Genomic DNA, 17,275 nt, shown 5'->3' on the forward strand with positions numbered 1-17,275 from the left:
AACTTAGGCTACATTTACACAGCAGGTAAAAGTGGCCCAAATCTGATTTACTCACCAAATCCGATTTTTTGGTTTGGCTGTTCACATTATCTTTTAAATGTGATCTATATGCGACATCAGTCTGAACAGATCAGCTCCTAAACCGATCCGCATGCGCAAAAGAACAGTGCTTCACGTGGCGGCTGGTCCAGAGGTAAACAGTCATGACAGCCAGTGAACGCCTGTCGCTCCCGCAGCTTTCAGTTTCGTCTTCGCCAGCATCACAGGAGCGAGTATAAAGTTCCAGTGGTTGACAGCTGGACTTATCACCCACAGTGTGTTTGAGTTCGCCGTAAAAAGGGCTCGTTATTCGGCCACGGACACGTCTTTGGTTCGTGTCCTCGGATTCTTCAAACTGTTCTCTGACGCTGCAGCCTCGGGCTCCTCCGGCCGCGCTCGGCCGCTTCGTCCGAAACCTCTTCGAACTCGGGAGTCTCTTCTAATGTTTTGGTACAGAAACATCAGACTAAACATTTATGAGTCTCAGCAGCGCGAAATTATGACGAATGCCGAGTTGGACTGACGTAAAAGTCGCATGAATTCCGATCTGGCTGTTCAGACAGAGTCGCATTGCCGCAGATCGGATACATATCGGATTTCAGTACCACATATGAAAGCGTCTCAAATCGGAATTGAAACTGTCAGATTCAGTGCGTTTTTTGCTGTTCACACTGCCACACAGATAACACATCTGTGTCACATATGAGGAAAAAGATCGGATTTGGGCCACTTTTACCTGCTGTGTAAGCGTAACCTTAGTTATGTCAAACCACTCTGAATAACTTTTGTCTTTGCCATTTAATTATGCAGACATTTTGATCAAATCTTTGAAACCGAGTTGCCCGAAACCATTAAACCCATGAGGGCAGTACCTGCTGTCTCCTCAATCCCTGCGTGTATGCTCTGAAATAAATATTTTAACCCATAATTTAGCATAATATTTTTATTGGGTTTTTTTTTTTCCACATACCTACAAAAATATTAAAATTGACATGGCTTTAAGGTTAGCAGTGTCTGCAGCAGGCTGCAATGCAAAGGTTACCAAGAGCTCCAACTAGAGTATTATCAAAGTCAAACCACAACGACATTTTAAAATGTTTAATTTAGAATTGGAAAATTACATCTTTACATGACCAGCCCAGTCAGATGGAAGATGGGCAAAATAGGCATTCATGAGTTACCACAGGCACACTATGGGCAGACTTTACTACTATAGATACAGAGCCACATAGAAAAGCTGTGGCCTTTTTTTATCCCCTGGTGAAGTCAATTTGTTATGTCAGATACTTCAATCAGCTCTCGTTTGGTCATTGTATGGCAGATACATTATATGGTCGACTTTGATTTGCGTTAAAAAAACAAAACAAAACAAAAAAAAAGTATTGTGGACTGTATTCAGGCTTCTCTTTAAATATCTAGGTCATATTTACAGGGCCGTTTATCTTGCACTCAGCTTACATAAGATGTTACCTGTGGGGAGGGTGGGTCGGATCCTTAATTGAATTAAAGGAAATTTCAGTGATCCCTTGTACACAGTGGCCGTTTCACAGAACTGAAAAGAAAAACGGGGCTGGAGGGGATGAGTGAAGTCGTATGCAAGGAATAGGGAGTTGAGCTAAATGTCAATCGTCTGTGAGGTCCTGCACGAATAGGACCTCTGACCGGCTCAGGCCGGCCTCCTTCAGCGTAGGGGGGTTTGGCTGCTCCTCTGTGGGCAGACAGGGCAGCACCCGGCGCGGGAAGTTCGTTACAATTTGGAATTTCTCTGGAGTCTCTCTCAAGGAAAACAGGAAGTCATAGATTACCTATGAGAAAGAGGGGAGAAAAAGTACACGTTAGAAAGAGATTTGCTAACTCCCTCAAGCTTCTTTACATAAGTTAATATACATAGCGAGAGGAGCAGCGGAGCAGCTTTTGGTTCTACGAGTTTATGTATAGTTTGTCAATGTTGACTCCTGGGAAGAAAAGGGCTGTTTGTCCCTCCATCACAGATCTGAAGAGTCTTGCTTGTAGTACCAAGGTCTGATTCCTGAACAAGGCTGCAACAACTGACTCTTTCTTAACTGTGAAGCACTTTAATGTGCATTTGACATGTACAAGAGCAGCCTTCATGAGCAGCCTTACCGTCAGAGACTGAGAGAAGAGGAACCGCCGCTCTACACGTGTGTCATTAGGCAGTTTGAACACTATTTTGACGCTGTCTGGGTCGTCCAGAGCCGGCTCAGGGGGCAGACACTCAGACTTCCGCTCTTTTTCCTCTTCAAGTGTCTGTGAATACAAACAGCATGCAGGCATTATAAACACAGGACCCAAAGGCATTGCTATCAGATGCAACTACAGTCACTGCCCCCTAAAGCAATTCAAGGCTGTTGTTCAGGTGCCAAAAAAGAAAATTTTGGTCCTTTTTAAACATAACAGTACTAACTGCAGTGTCAGACTACATTTATATTACAAGCCTCATAACAATTCTTTTCTCAGGTCTGATCCTTGCGGCTTGATTCACGTTCGTGTAGGTAAATAACTCAGATCTATTGTTAAGTTGAACTAGGGATGCATCGATACGGATATCGGGCAGATGCCGTGCTCTTTTACTCGTACATATAGAAATGCACGAAAACCAACATTGTTTAAAATACCCACTGTGACGCAAGCAGTGTGTGCACTGCTGTGCTACTGAACCAACGATTCAAGCTGGCAGTGAAGGAGGCACTGCCGACACAGAGAAGTGTTACGGACTCTGTGACAATCAGACACAAAGTCACTGGTCACTTTAAATTTTCTGCCTTGGCAGGTTCCCACCTGACATACACTGAGTGATTTTAGCCTGTTTTTACACACACAATCACAACTGCTTCCCCCTTAAGGGTGTAAACACGAGGGCTAGAAAAACAAAGGCGGAAGAGTCGACATTTCTTACCAAAGTCCATCTATGCCGACTTGACTGTTTGACTCGGTAGAATTACTAAGTATAAATGTTAATACAGTGATTTTTTTGTAAAACAGGCTCCAGAGAGACCGTACTGTCCTACTGTGTACATCACCGCCTGGTTTAGCTTCAGCGCAGTGTTAGCAGCGCTGCTCAGTTTCTCTATGCTCAGTGCTCGGCACACTGTGATATTTTGACTGAAACAGCTTTATATTAAATTGTTCATGGGCAGAGCATTTCACATAACATGGATGAAGCATTTTCATGAGAGTGTGAGTATATAATCAAACATACAGCATGAGTCACCAAAGAAAAAGATTACTAAAACAGGACAGTGTATGTCTGGCTGTAGAGGATATTCAGCTACAGCTCAGTCAGCCAATTAAAAGACTTCAGATATAAAGTTCACAAGTAATCCCTTCAGATGTGATTCTTGCTGTCATTGGGCTACAGACTGTTGTTCAAAGAGACAGATCAGGGTTCAAAACTATGAATTGTACTTTACTTACAGCTGTACAGAAGCGCTTTTATGAAGAGCAAAAATTGCTCTTTTCCACAGTGCTACTCAATCAAAGGTAACTAATGTAGCATAGCTAGCTACTGCACTTTATTTGAAATTGGTGAGATTTTAATTAAGGTTGCACTTATTTACTCTAACAGCTTAATTCTAAATATTCTACTTAGTATGGTATCAGACCTGGTACTAAAAAACATACTTGATCTGCAAGAAAAGGTATCAATGCATCCCTAATTTGAACAAATCTGTGCCCTGAAATGACCCACGCATATCCTAATGAATAATCTCACTAGAATGAAATGCAAAGGCAAAACAAGTTCAACTGCATATTGATGCAAAAGTCGCATGTCCACACATGTATCTGATCTAGGACCAGAAAGTGATGGGAAAAAAAATATCTAATTTGTGCTACTTCAGCCTGGTATTACGAATGCAGCCTTTGAGATGAATTAACTCTATTGATTTAGGCACACAGTTTGCACAATGCTAACTGACGGCTATAAGCTTCCATTACTTGTTAGCTATATTAGCTCCAGTTCAAAACTTAACTAAAACATGTTTGGCCAATCACATTCAATCCAAGTGCCTTCATCAGCGACACGGTGAATTCAACAAGCAGAATTCAACTCATGGCCTCTTTAGCACTAGTTGGGTTATGTACAACAGCATGTTTGTGTTCTGTGGGTGTGGAGCTGCTGACCCTGCGTCTCCTCTCCTCAGCCAGAACGCTCTGGCGGGCAGCCTCCTCCTCCTGCCGTCTCTGCTCCTGCTCCTCCCTCCTCTTCCGCTCCTTCTCCTGGTCTGCGCGCAGGGAGGCCAGGTATGCCTCATCCTGTTGCTGCCGCAACACCTGTGTCTGGTTCCTTTCCTCTCTGATTTAAACACATACACAGTTAAGACTCTGTATCATTGTGTTGTAATAGCAAAAACAACTCCAGGCCATCTGTTTAGCAGAAAACTAGGGCTTTACCAATGTCACCTGTCGTAGGAGAGTATGTGTTCAGGTCATATCTAAGAGGGGGGTGAAGAGGGGGGTGGAGTGGGGGGTGGAGTGGGGGGGCACATTTGCAAGGCTCAGACAGGTGGTGTGTTATTCATATGAGTCTTATTTAACTGGTTTCTCTTCTGTTTTGTTCATTCTGTAACCCTTATTAGTTTGGATGCCGTCTCACCTCTCTAGCCGTTCGGACATCAGATAGGTCTGATTGGCTTCCATGATGAAGGTGAGCTGGTTAATGAGATCCTCTGGCTGGATCAGACCCTCCAGCCGGCCCACCACTGTCATCTTGCGGTCCTTCAGCATGATCATGGCCAAGAAGGGATACGTGTTCTCCCGCAAGGCCTGAGACACTGTACACAATGATATATTACTTACAGATATAACTTTAGTCCACATTTCTGTTCTATTACAGCTTCCAACACAAAGTAATTAAGTGCCGAGGTTTGAGGCCTATCGGGCAGTCCTAATCAGGCTAACATTGATTTCTCTCCCCTTCTCAGGCTTTTGAGTTATCATAGGCATGATACTTTTTCTATGATGTACAAGGACAGAGTATTGAAGAGTTTTCATTTTATTTAGAATGGGGTGCCAAACTTTGTGTCTCTGGGTCCAGGGTGTAATGTTTGTGGTGGGCCGGGGACCAAGAAAACAAAACAGCTAGCCAGCTTGTCATTTTCACATGTTGTCAGTATATGTGGAACAATTTGGAGCATGTGTCCTTTTATAATGTTGACAAACACTGTATTCTTTAAATACTGTGACAGTTTCCTTACTGTAGCAGACTGGTTTGTCTTTAAATTCACTGAAAAGACTTTACTCCAGTGATCCTCTTGTCTGTGTGCTACTAGCCGTTATGATCACTGTGCATTTCTGTCATTAGCTCATAACTGGTAGTTACATATGTTGTTACATCTGATCTGTGATTACTGATGCCTATGTGGTTTTAATGGTCGTAAGAGTTTTAAAAAAAATTCTGTTTTATAGCATTATCCTATATATTTTGTTAGGAAAATATGTGGGGAAAAAAAACTATGTTAAAAGAAAAATAAGGAGTTATATAAAACTATTTGCTGTCTCTTTAAGTGAGAGGGCGAGGGAGTTGGGGCAACCTTCTCATGGGCCAAATCAAATGTCCTTGCAGGCCTACTGGCCACACTACTTTAGGCAGCCCTGATTTAGAGCTTTACACCCCAAAAAAAACTTGACTAGGTTTTAATACTGTCAGTGAAGTTTGCTTTTGTGATAGTTTATGAAATGTTATTTGTGTTTCTGAAAGAAAAAAAATTAGAGCGTGTGGGTACCTCTGTATCCTTCAGGCCTGCTAGTGGAGCATGCCCAGAAGAGCATCCTTGTGTTGATGAAGGTGAGTACCTCTTCAGTACATAATGTGTTTCTTAAGGAGGAACAGGATGGAGAACCAGGTCATGGATACACAATGAAAGCATGAAAGGATTAATCCAGACATTAGACATTAAGAAGCAGAACCTACCTGCAGAATTCATCAGTGTCCTGGTGGTCTTCGCCATGAAGGTAAACTAACAAGTAGCGAAGTTCTCGTTTGGCATCATTCAGAGCCTGAAAGAAGAACAAGATAATTTTCTTTAAAGCACGCCAACTTTTTAAAAGTTCAAGTAGTCTAAAACAGCATGACGTGATGACCATCAACATTGTGGGGATAAACAAACCTGACTATATGTTCCCTGGTAGAAAACCGGATGTGATCGCCCATATTTCTCTTCAAAACTATGAATAAAGGACACAACGTCTCCAACAGGATCTGTGACACGACCCCGTGGATCTGGCCTAATGAATCTCAGGGCAAACCTGGAAGAAAAAGCTTTAAGGACTGAGAACAGACAAATATAACAAATGGTGCACTTTGAATTAAATAAAGTAACGACAGTCATATATCATTAGTAATAATATGTGTTACCTGAATATGTCCAGAAGAGTGTAATACGTAAACCTGAATGGGAGCATTATCAAATAATAACTCCAACCTAATAACCCCTAAAAAGGAAAAGAGGAATTACAAATTGTAATATTTTGTAAAAATTACACAAAGATTTTATCCTTGGATACAGTCAAAACACTTACTCTAGGCTGTGGCCTTGAGACTATATAGCTATACACTCTGTGGTCTGCTGTGTTGACCTGTAAGGGTCTGGAGGGTGGCGGGTTAAAGACACTCGGAACTCCTTCCTGCTCATTTAGTCTGTCTTGTACGGCGGCCTGCAACACAACGAGAGTCTCCATTGCAGGGGGCCAAACAATGCAGTGTGAGCTGCCAAATGTCACACACAGCATCTCCCTGAAAGGAATCATTGATCTCACTCATCAGCTCTCACCTCAATGTTCCAATTGTGCTGTTCTAACGTGCGGCGACATTGGTCCATTGACTCCAGTCCTGTCAGGTCCTTTAAGGCAGAAAGAAAGAATTATTTTAGTAATATTCTGCAACATTTTGGGGACTTAGATTTAGAATAGTTTGAGATGACGCGGTAGTGGGTTTCTTCAGTAACCACTGAAAAACTAGGGACACAACAATATGGGAATTGTGGGCTGATGCCAATATCCTTTTTCAGACTCATTATCTACCGATGCTAACAGATAAACATTTGTAAGATCTATGTGAATTAGCTTTACAGAGAGATGTAACGTGATTTCAGTGCAGTTACAAAAATAAAATGCATTTCAGCAAAGTAAACCAGTGTAACCTAAACATTCTGCTCTTCTGGAGTGCAATAAATATGACATCAAAGTTTTAGACCAATGTTGATAGATTTTTAGGTATTTATCTGCTGATATTGATATGATTACAATATCAGGCATTTCTAACAATCACCCATGATTCAAACAGGCCACAGGTGAAAAATGTAAATGTTCACAGTGGTTGTGATAGGAACCAGACGTCCACCTCTAAAAGCTCCCTCACAGTTATTACATGAAATGGTGATATATGTGCTGTCTAATGCCTGAGATATTGATTTACCATAGATTTGGCCTAAAACGTCTTGTTAATCCATTTTAAAGCATTCTTGGCTGAGGGGTCCGTGCACGGCAGAGTATGGCAAAACAGTCCCTGAATAAATCCGTTTTTTCAGATTATCCACTGTTTTACCATCAGCCACAGTACATATAAAACATGTAGGTTGACTAGTGGTTTTGGATAGTAAATAAAACATCCATATCAGCGTGGTAGACATTTTCTGGTTCTGATTCACTGTAAAGAAAACCAGAGTTGGTTAGTTTCTCTACAGTGACCCATTTCACATCAAACCAGTCTGAATGACTTTGTTTACACCCCAGAGGCTGATTTATGCAGACATTTTGAAAAATCTGTGGAATTCCCCTTCAAGCTACTACACTGGATTGAGGCTAGTTAACAGAAATCTGAGGCAACTCATAACGGCTGATTTAAAGCAGACAGCAAGGCCAGACCCACACATTTCAGGTCAACGTAGCTGGCTACTAAACACAGTTTCACATCCAGCAAACAGAAAGTAAAACGTCAACCAGTTTAACAGAATGAGGCAAACTGCCGCATGCTGAGCAAGTTCCAGCCAACAAAGTTGATACGACGCTCAAGTCTACTTCTTATTCTAATTTTCTCGCTCCACCTTAAATGGCGCCGCAGTTACATGCGCCACAATGTAACTGCCGTATCATTTAAGGTGGAACGGCAAAATTCGAGAAAGAAGCTGACGAATAGGAAGCCAACTTCAGCCTCGTAAAGTTGATGGCAACTGACAGCTGCTAACGAAACGGGAGCTGTTTAGCGAACACCTGCGCTACACATAACGTCCATTTAATCATTATTCTGGCTTTAAATATTCACAAACATGTATTTTGTATGTGTAAATGTGGTAAATGTTGAGCCACATCAGCACAGTGAAGAGTTAAATGATAAGCCTAGTTAGCCGCGGCGGCTACTGCTCCGTAACGGCAAACTAGCTTAGCTTAGCTACTGACAAACTTATCGTTTTCAGGCAAATAAAATGACCTGAGCGGACCGCTACAGCGACCGCGGACACGTTTATTCCACTGTGTACGTGGCCCCGACTACTGAGCACTGATTTAAGGTGAAAGGGAAGCCGTTGCTACCTGAAACTGGAGGAGTTTCTCAGTCTGAGCCTGAGATAATTCCTGCTCCTCTGGCGCCGCCATCTTACCTCGCCAGTCCCCCCACCGCGACGTGTTGACGTTTAAGTGCGACGTGATGACGTTTCAGCCCGACGTGATGGCGTCGAGACCTGAGCGTCCTGTTCGGATCTGACACGATTCAAAATCTTTTTTATTCTGTTTTTCTTTTTTTCTTTTCTATTTTTTTCCAACAGTGCAGCGCATTGACAATCACACAAACATGAAAACACAGGGGATGCGGAATCATAAAATCACAGACACAATCGCATCATCTGCCACTACAATCCATCAGTTTCCACAACTCTTTTAAGAATAGACGCTGTTTCCTTAGCTTTAAAAGACACTTTTTGGGGGTAGTTATGCCTCTATTCTACAAAATAAATAAATAAATAAATAAAAATAGAATAATAGAAGAAGAAGAAAACAATAGGAGTATTCACAGTTTTTGGAGAGATGCGATTTCTAACCTTTATGCGGTCACGTGCTAAAATTGCCCTGTAAATAATCTTCATTGGAAAAATATAAAAAATATTTGGGCTTTATCATCCAAATATCTGTGAAGCCTCTTATAAAACAGAGATGTTGTCCTGTGAACCACTTTCTCGTTAAGTTTACAAAGGATAGCAGTGTCAACTGTTAGAAACTCTTCTCGGCCTGTTTTGGCCCTGGATTGCCTCCCAGCAAGAAGGGCCTGGGTTCGAGTCCTCAGCTAGGTGACCAGGGTCCTTCCTGTGTGGAGTTTGCATGTTTTCCCTATGTCTGCATCGGCTTCCTTCCACATTCGGGTGAACTGGAGATGCTAAATAGCCCCTGATTGTGAATATATGTGTCTGCTGGGTGATGGACTGGTGACCTGTTTTCCTGCCTTCTGCCCAGTGAGTGGTGGGATAGACCCTGCGACCCAGGAGGATGAGTGGCTTAGATAGGGTGTGTGTGTTGGCCCTGAATTTCATCTTTGCTTAGTTAATGGTAAGTTAGTTTGGCTTTAGTCATCATAAAAGTAACACAAATAAAGAATATTAAGTTACTAATTTGACTGTCTTTTGGCAAAATTTCATATTCACAAATGCAAATGTATTGATTCAAACTGTAATTTCTCAAATTTGAAATAGAAGCTAAACAACACCTGATTATGTGTTCTGTCCCCTGGCTCCTTTCTTTATCCTCTTCTGTTTACACTGAAAAAAACACTAAAGACAAAGCAAATCAGAATTCAATATAATGTTACAGGTTTTTTCTCTATGAACCCAATGAATGTAAGTATATTTTCGGTTCTTGGTGGTAATAAGAAACAAATAAATATACATACAATCTAAACTGCTTATCCTCCTGGGCTGTGGTAGGTACTGGAGCCTATCCCAGCAGTCACTGGGCGGAAGGCAGGAAACACCCTGGATGGGTCACCAGTCCATCACAGGGCAGACACCCACATGCACTCCTAGGGTGTGATTTCATATCTCCAAATGTCTTTGGACTGTAAGAGGAAACCCACACACGTGAACATGCAAACTCCACCGAGAAAGGACCCTGCTCACTCGGCCAGGGAATCGAACCCATGCCCTTCTTGCTGTAAAATAAAATAAAATAAAATAAATAAATAGCAGCCAAAAAAAAAAAGGGGGCACAATTCACAAACGTGTCAAAATTTTCTTAAATGTGTTTTTTTTAACCCTTAACTTCAAACTTACAAAAGTTAAGATAAATGTTGTAAAGAATTCTATTAATTTTTCTCTTAACCTTACGATGTCACAAACTTGTCTCAGCCTGTAAAAGCTGAGCCTGTAAAACTGTAACTGCACAAAATCTAACTGTAAAGCCAAAAACAACTGTAGATTAATAGAGTTAATTTACAGTTTAAACTACAGTTTTTTTTTTTTATTTTCACAAAATATAATTGTTAAAACGACAAAGAATGATTGTTTCCTGTTGGCTGTTTCTGCATCAAAAGGCTGTCTTCATCACTTCTCGTGCTTGTTTAGTAAAATTTTAAAGAGCCCATATTCTGTAGATTTTTCTTGCATTTCAATTTCCATGACAGTTACATCCACTGATGTGTTTAATGTCCCTCTCTTTGTAATGTACCTCTCTTTATCCCTTAGAATTAAACAGTTTTTGTCACTGAGCCTTTAAGACTGATACATGTAAATGAGCTCTGTTATGATTTGCTTTTATAAACTGTGTCTCATTCAAAAAACAATCAGATCAAAGTCCTCAGAGGAAAGTCTGTTCATCTTGGCGACTCCTCCGGGCAGTTATTTCCAGTAATACAAGACCCTGCTTTTCCTGCTTTGTAGCTTTACCAACAAGCCAACTGGCTGAAGCTGAAGGCGGGACTTTCCCTGTAAACAGATGCTCTGTTAAGATTTACAAGGTGTCTAATTTATTTTCCAACCAGTGAACTTTCTGCTCCTTTATAATGTCTAATCTAAAACAACCCATATAGCTTCACTGATAATGGGCGGGGCTAAACTGCTGTATGCTGTATTGGCGGATAAATATACATGTCTTGATATTTGTGACATCACAAAAACAATTAATTCAAAATGGGGAAGAGTGGAGGGGAAACAGGGGAGCATCTTTAACAATGTTTGTATACACTATCAAACTCTTCAATATAGTCATTTGTGGCCTCAGTATAATAATATGTGGCCTCAATATAGTAATTAGTGGCCTCACTATAGTAAGTCATGGTCTTTAGTAATTTGTGGCCTCTGTATAGTAACTTGAGGCCTCAGTATAATAATTTGTGCCTTGATATAGTGAATTGTGGCCTCAATATAGTAATTTGTGGCCTCGGTTTAGTAAAATGTGGCCTCAATATAGTAATTAGTGGCCTCAATATAGTAAAAAGTGGCCTCAGCATAATAAATTGTGGCCTCAATGTGGTAATTTTTGGCCTCAATATAGTAATTTGTGGCTGCAGTATAGTAAAATGTGGCCTCAATATAGTAACTTGTGGCCTAAACATAGTACATCGTGGCCTCACTATAGTAAGCTTTGGCCTTTATATAGTAATTTGTGGCCTCAATATAGTAAAATGTGGCCTCAATATAGTAAAATGTGGCCTCAATATAGTAATTAGTGGCCTCAACATAGTAATTTGTGGCCTCACTTTAGTAAGTCATGACCTTAATAAAGTAATTTGTGGCCTCAGTATATTAATTTGCAGCCTCAATATAATAATTTGTGGCCTTAATATAGTGAATTGTGTCAATATAGTAAGTCGTGGCCTTAATATAGTAATTTGTGGCCTCGGTATAATAACTCACGGCCTCAACATAATAATTTGTGGCCTCAATATAGAGAATTGTGGCCTGAATGTAGTAATTCATGGCCTCAGTATAGTAAAGTGTGGCTTCAATATAGTAATTCGTAGCCTCAGCATAGTAAATTGTGGCCTCACTATAGTAACTCGAGGCCTCAATATTAATTAGTGGCTACAACGTATTAAAGAATTCTCACCATTTCGCCCTCGGGGCTCTGTGTCATTATTTTTATTTTGTAGGTAGAAGTCAGGGCCGCTCCGCGGGCCTACAGTCCTGTAGGGGGCGGTATGCAGTGTTGATGAGTGTTCAGCGCAGTTGTTGTTTCAGTAGCAGAAGCAGCAGCAGCAGCGGCTGAAGTATGGCAGTGGCGCCGAGCGCAGTGCATGAGGAGCGGGCGGCCGGGTCAGCGCACCCCGGGGCCGCAGCCTTCGACCCGCACAGCCCCCCAGCCATAGAGGGCTTCACCCCGCTGCCCCGGGCCAGAGAGGAAAGCTTTCAGGACAAATTCATCCGCAAGACCAAAGAAAACCCCTTCGTCCCCATCGGTGAGTGACGTAACTCAGTTACACAAGTCGCTGGAGAGTTATTGTGTATTATTATATCATATTATTATTCTGTATTTTTTTTTGCATAGTGAAGCTTTATTTTACCCCCTTTCTCCATTTTAAAGCTCTGGTGTTTGGCTTCATTTCTTGTTGACCAGCTGTCATAAACCTGTATGACCTTTAACAGAGTCAGCGGCGCTGCTCTTCTTCTTAAATAACCGCTCAAAGCTTCCTATGGCTTTTTAAAGGGGAACTCCACCAATTTTTCAAAATTTCTACATAATTGAATGGTTGCGCCGTAAACAAAGTCATTCGGAGTGGTTTCGTGTGAAATGTTCCGTTCTAGAGAAACTAGCCGAGTCAGAATGGTTCACAGTGGTGGTGATGGGAACCAGAGGTCTGAAGAGTTGAATGCCTCTGAAAGCTACATCCATTTATTTTAAGCCATTCATGGTGGAGGGACACATTAAGGGGGTTCTAAGGCAAAAAGTCCCCACAGTAAACTCAGATTTTCCACTATATTACCATTGTCATCATTATGTAAAATACTTAGGATGTGTATGTTCACTTGTCATTAGTTTTGGATAGTAAATAAATTGGCTGTATTTGTGTCGTAGACATTGCGACCCCTGGTTCCCATCACCACCACTGTAAAGAAATCTGGTTGGGCAAGTTTCTCCACAAATGAACTATTTCGCATCAAACCACTCTGAATGACTTTGTTTATGTCTCAACCACTGAATTATATAGAAAGTTTGAAAAATTGGTGGAATTCCCCTTTAACTGAATTTTCCATTCTACCTTAAATGGTGCTGCATTTACAGAGTGTAATTGTTTCAGTATTTAAGGTGGAACAGAAAATTTGAATTAGCTGCTGGCGAATATGAAGCCACCTTCAGCCTCATATGGTACAGAATAGTGTATGAAATAAACAGCCTGTCAGACGAAAAACATCTGGAAATTGCCTTTGATACGCAGCCAATGGGCCCTAAAGGTCCGGAGAACAATAGATGTGCTTTACAGAGCAAAACAACAGACCAGAGTCTCCATAGATGGACTTGTCAGTAACAAAGAATGGAGTGAAAGGCCAACTTTTTTTCGGGCTGCTCTACCTGCTTTATCAGCTCCACTGAAGTGTCAGGTGTTGGAGTTTTTTGCACATCATTGTTTTGTAATCTTTGAAAGGAAAAGGTTTCAGGCTGAATCAGATGAGAAAGAATGCTAGTGGGATAAGTAAGCCACTTTCGATGTCTCACTTTCTAGTCAAAAAGTCTGTTTAAAGGGGAATACCATCATTTTTTCAAAATTTCTACATAGTTTAGTGGATGATTTATTCACGAAGTCATTCAAAGTGGTTTGATTTGAAGTGGTTTGTTATAGAGAAGCCTACTGATTTGTATTTCTTCACAGTAGTAATGATAGGAACCAGGGGTCGCAAGGTCTACAGTGCAAATATAGCCACATATAGTCATTTAGCATCCACATCCACCAGTGAACCTAATTGTGCCTTCTGAGTTATGATATATCCGTCCATCATCTAAACCGCTTATCCTTCTGGGTCGCGGTGGGGTGCTGGAGCCTATCCCAGCTGTCACTGGGCGAAAGGCAGGATACACCCTGGACAGGTCGCCAGTCCATCACAGGGCAGACAGACAGACAGACATACACATTCACACACTCACTCACACCTAGGGGCAATTTTAGCATGTCCAATTGGCCTGACTGCATGTTTTTGGACTGTGGGAGGAAACCGGAGTACCCGGAGGAAACCCACGCAGACACGGGGAGAACAGGCAAACTAGCCACTGCGCCACCATGCCGCCCTTAGTTATGATATATAATTAAGTTAAACAATGAACGGAGGGCAAATTAATAAACCATAAAAACACTAAGTTGGATTGGTCAAGCCAGCCAATTTTTCTGGATCGTGGGTTTTGAGCTACAGTGACAAAACATTGCAGAATCATAGAGCCTATATGGAAATAGTTTGCTCTGGTTTTCATACAGCCTGAAACTGAATGGCCAGATATTGTGAAAATTCACTGCCCCAAACAATGTCTATAAAAGGCAGTGGGAGAGACTGTGACATCACATACAGACTCATACACATACTACCACACACACACACACACACACACACATATATGTATATATATATATAACCACTTGGGAGACCATGGCAATGGCAGTAGTCTAGTAGCACCTTAGCAACCACTTAGAATAACATAGCAATGCCCTAGCTACACCTTAACAACCACCTAGGATTTCATAGCAACGGCTTTGTCAAGCCAACTTAAACTTTCACCTTCTAGTCTCCATAATGATTTTCTTTGGTTGCTGTTTTGCCTGCATGCACTTTTCTGTCATTCATTTAAAAAAGTAAAAAAATATTTTGGTCCAAAACCCTCAGAACAATGTCTCAGGTATCAAGCAGTGAATTCACAACTACTACAACTTCGGTGATGGAGATTTTAGAGGCACCCTGAGAAACACTGTGAGAGACTCGGATTCTATAAATTTCTCTAGAACATTTCACATCAAACTGCTCTGGAAGTCTTTATTTACATCTTAGTGACTGAATTGTGTAGAAATTTTGGAAAATAGGGTAGAATTCTCCTTTTAAGGCTCCCAGCAGATCCAGTATGTGCTCTGTTGGTCCTGGAGGCCGTGGGACTGTGAACACCAACAGGCATCAGAACAGTTTGTCCCTAAACCTTTGCTCCCCTCCCCGGACCCCCAAGAGGGTTCTGCGATGAGTATCAGGACCCCCCTAAAGTCCAGCTGGGACTCAAAAAATAAACCCGAACAGGAACAGGAAATGACTGTTTAAAAAGAACATACCACCAGGCAGTTTGACCTGAGAGCAGCGAGATTTGACTTGGACCTGTGTGTTGAAAGAGACTGCTGTAGGGAAAACCAAGATACTGGGATCCTTAAAGCGATAGTTAGGCCAAAAGTCTAAGTCTAATCTTCTGTTGCTTTCACGCTACATTAGTCTTGTAGCTCCAGTGCTAAACTGAAGAAGCAAAAGAGAGAATATTGTGTATATTTGATATTTAGCTACACTATCACTTTAAAGGGAACTTCCACCAAGGTCTCAGAATTTGTGCATAATGAAATGGTTAACATGTAAACAAAGTAAGTGGTTTGGTGTGAAATGTTCTGTTCTAGAGAAGCCTTACTGGGTCAGAATTGTTCACAATGGTGGTGATAGGAACCAGACGTCCACCTCTAAAAGCTCCCTCACAGAAAGTTATTACATGAAATGGTTATGAATATGTTGCCTGATGTCTGAGACATTGTTTTATGATAGTTTTGAGAAGATTTTGGCATTTTCATGGCAGAGAGATACATTCTGGATGCTGTACAGCAAAATAGTCCCTAAATAAAAGCAATATTTTCAGGTTTATTATTAAAATTACACAAAGATGCATGTTGATTCACAGGTCAGTAGCTATTAAAATGGCTATATTTGTGTTAACCCCTGGTTCCCAACACCATCGCTGTGAAGAAGATCTGAGTCAGTGCATGCTCTTTGTTTACATCTCAATGATTGAATTATGCAGAAATTTAGACAAATCAGTGATGACTATTAGATCAAGAAGGCCACAATGCTGGTATTTTTTTTTTCTAAATTAATTTAATGTCTGTGTTTGGTTCTGCAGGTTGCTTGGGGACGGCGGGGGCGCTGATGTACGGTCTCCGAGCCTTCAAACAGGGCAAAACCCGCCAGTCCCAGATGCTCATGCGGACACGTATCTTCGCCCAAGGATTTACAGTTGTCGCCATTATAGTGGGCGTGGCGGCGGCAGCACTCAAACCCAAACAATGAGAGATGCGGGGCAAAGGGCGAAAAGAACCACACCCATATACTCCCTCTGAAAAGAGCCTTACCTGAGTAACAGCTGCGGACTGGTTACAAATTCACCTTTATTTTATTTTTTGATTTGGGTGTCTTTAGTTGAAGCATTTATCTCGGGCAGTTAGAGATGTGTTATGTTATAATAATATCAAATGTTAGTTTTTTTATGTATTGTTGTGTCTCAGATATATTTCTACATCTGAGACAGTGCTGTTATGTATCATATGCAATGTCTGAGAATACTTTAATATTAAAGAGGTTTAAGGCTGGACTGTTTTTTCCATGTGTTGGGATGGCCAATGATATTACATGCTTTTTTTGTGTCCAAGCTTATTATTTGCTTAAAAAATTATTTTATAAATATCATATGATCCTACAATACCTCTTGTGACATGTTAAATGCATCATAATTAAAATGAAACATCAGGTGGTGCGACCATCCGACCAGATGTGAAGATAAATTAAACTGTTAAAGTTCTGTTATATAAAATAGTTTGGTGTGATTTTATGTTTGAGTGCTTTAAAACCACTCGTTGCTGAATAGTGAAACACAGTTGCAAAAAGTGTTCAAGGAACTGCTAAGTTTTGCCTGTAAATTCTGTGTCCCTTAAATGTCATGCGGCACAAGCGAAAACAAAGGACTTGTATTATGAAATTCTGTAAAGAAAGAGTGCTCAGGGTTTTGCACTGCTGAAGACTCCAAGTGACCTTCATGGTGCAATGCCAAGGTCAGTACTCCTTTCACACATAAAAAAACTGTCCTTTTGAGTGATGGCCAGGCTAACTCAGTATATCAAGTCATGTGGTGTGACTCCAGGAAACCATTAAAAACATTATTAGAATAATGTTTATTAATTTTAAACAAGACTAGTTCAAGAATGAAAGCATGTTTTCATAAATGACTTTAAAACAATATTTGTAAGTAATGTGTGGCTGCACCACCTGACATTTTCTGGTGGTAAAACTGATGACACTAT

At 41.0% G+C, this 17,275-nt stretch overlaps 3 protein-coding genes across 3 annotated transcripts in view; 2 read left to right on the forward strand and 1 right to left on the reverse strand.

Annotated features, from left to right (window-relative positions):
• The window catches only part of rnf44 (ring finger protein 44), a 27,929-nt gene extending 22,631 nt beyond the window's left edge, over window positions 1-5,298 (forward strand). The window contains exon 13 of the transcript XR_005006488.1: window positions 4,638-5,298. The gene's annotated coding sequence lies outside the window, so the exon portion shown is untranslated. The remainder of the gene's footprint in view (window positions 1-4,637) is intronic.
• faf2 (Fas associated factor family member 2) lies at window positions 1,123-8,716 on the reverse strand. The gene is made up of 11 exons (XM_036561481.1): window positions 8,587-8,716; window positions 6,831-6,899; window positions 6,580-6,714; window positions 6,416-6,492; window positions 6,168-6,306; window positions 5,972-6,057; window positions 5,784-5,875; window positions 4,655-4,832; window positions 4,183-4,354; window positions 2,164-2,307; window positions 1,123-1,844 (listed from the first exon to the last, which is right to left on the reverse strand). Exons 1-11 carry the CDS (start codon window positions 8,647-8,649, stop codon window positions 1,662-1,664), a joined length of 1,338 nt encoding a protein of 445 aa, XP_036417374.1. The 5' UTR covers window positions 8,650-8,716; the 3' UTR covers window positions 1,123-1,661.
• A 3,507-nt stretch (window positions 8,717-12,223) lies between these two features.
• On the forward strand, window positions 12,224-16,569 carry higd2a (HIG1 hypoxia inducible domain family, member 2A). The gene is made up of 2 exons (XM_036561492.1): window positions 12,224-12,436; window positions 16,102-16,569. The coding sequence occupies exons 1-2, from the start codon at window positions 12,250-12,252 to the stop codon at window positions 16,266-16,268; spliced, it is 354 nt and encodes a 117-aa protein (XP_036417385.1). The 5' UTR covers window positions 12,224-12,249; the 3' UTR covers window positions 16,269-16,569.
• Window positions 16,570-17,275: the final 706 nt, after the last annotated feature.

The sequence above is a fragment of the Colossoma macropomum genome, unplaced genomic scaffold, assembly GCF_904425465.1.
Source record: "Colossoma macropomum unplaced genomic scaffold, Colossoma_macropomum, whole genome shotgun sequence".
NCBI classification, from domain to species: domain Eukaryota; kingdom Metazoa; phylum Chordata; class Actinopteri; order Characiformes; family Serrasalmidae; genus Colossoma; species Colossoma macropomum.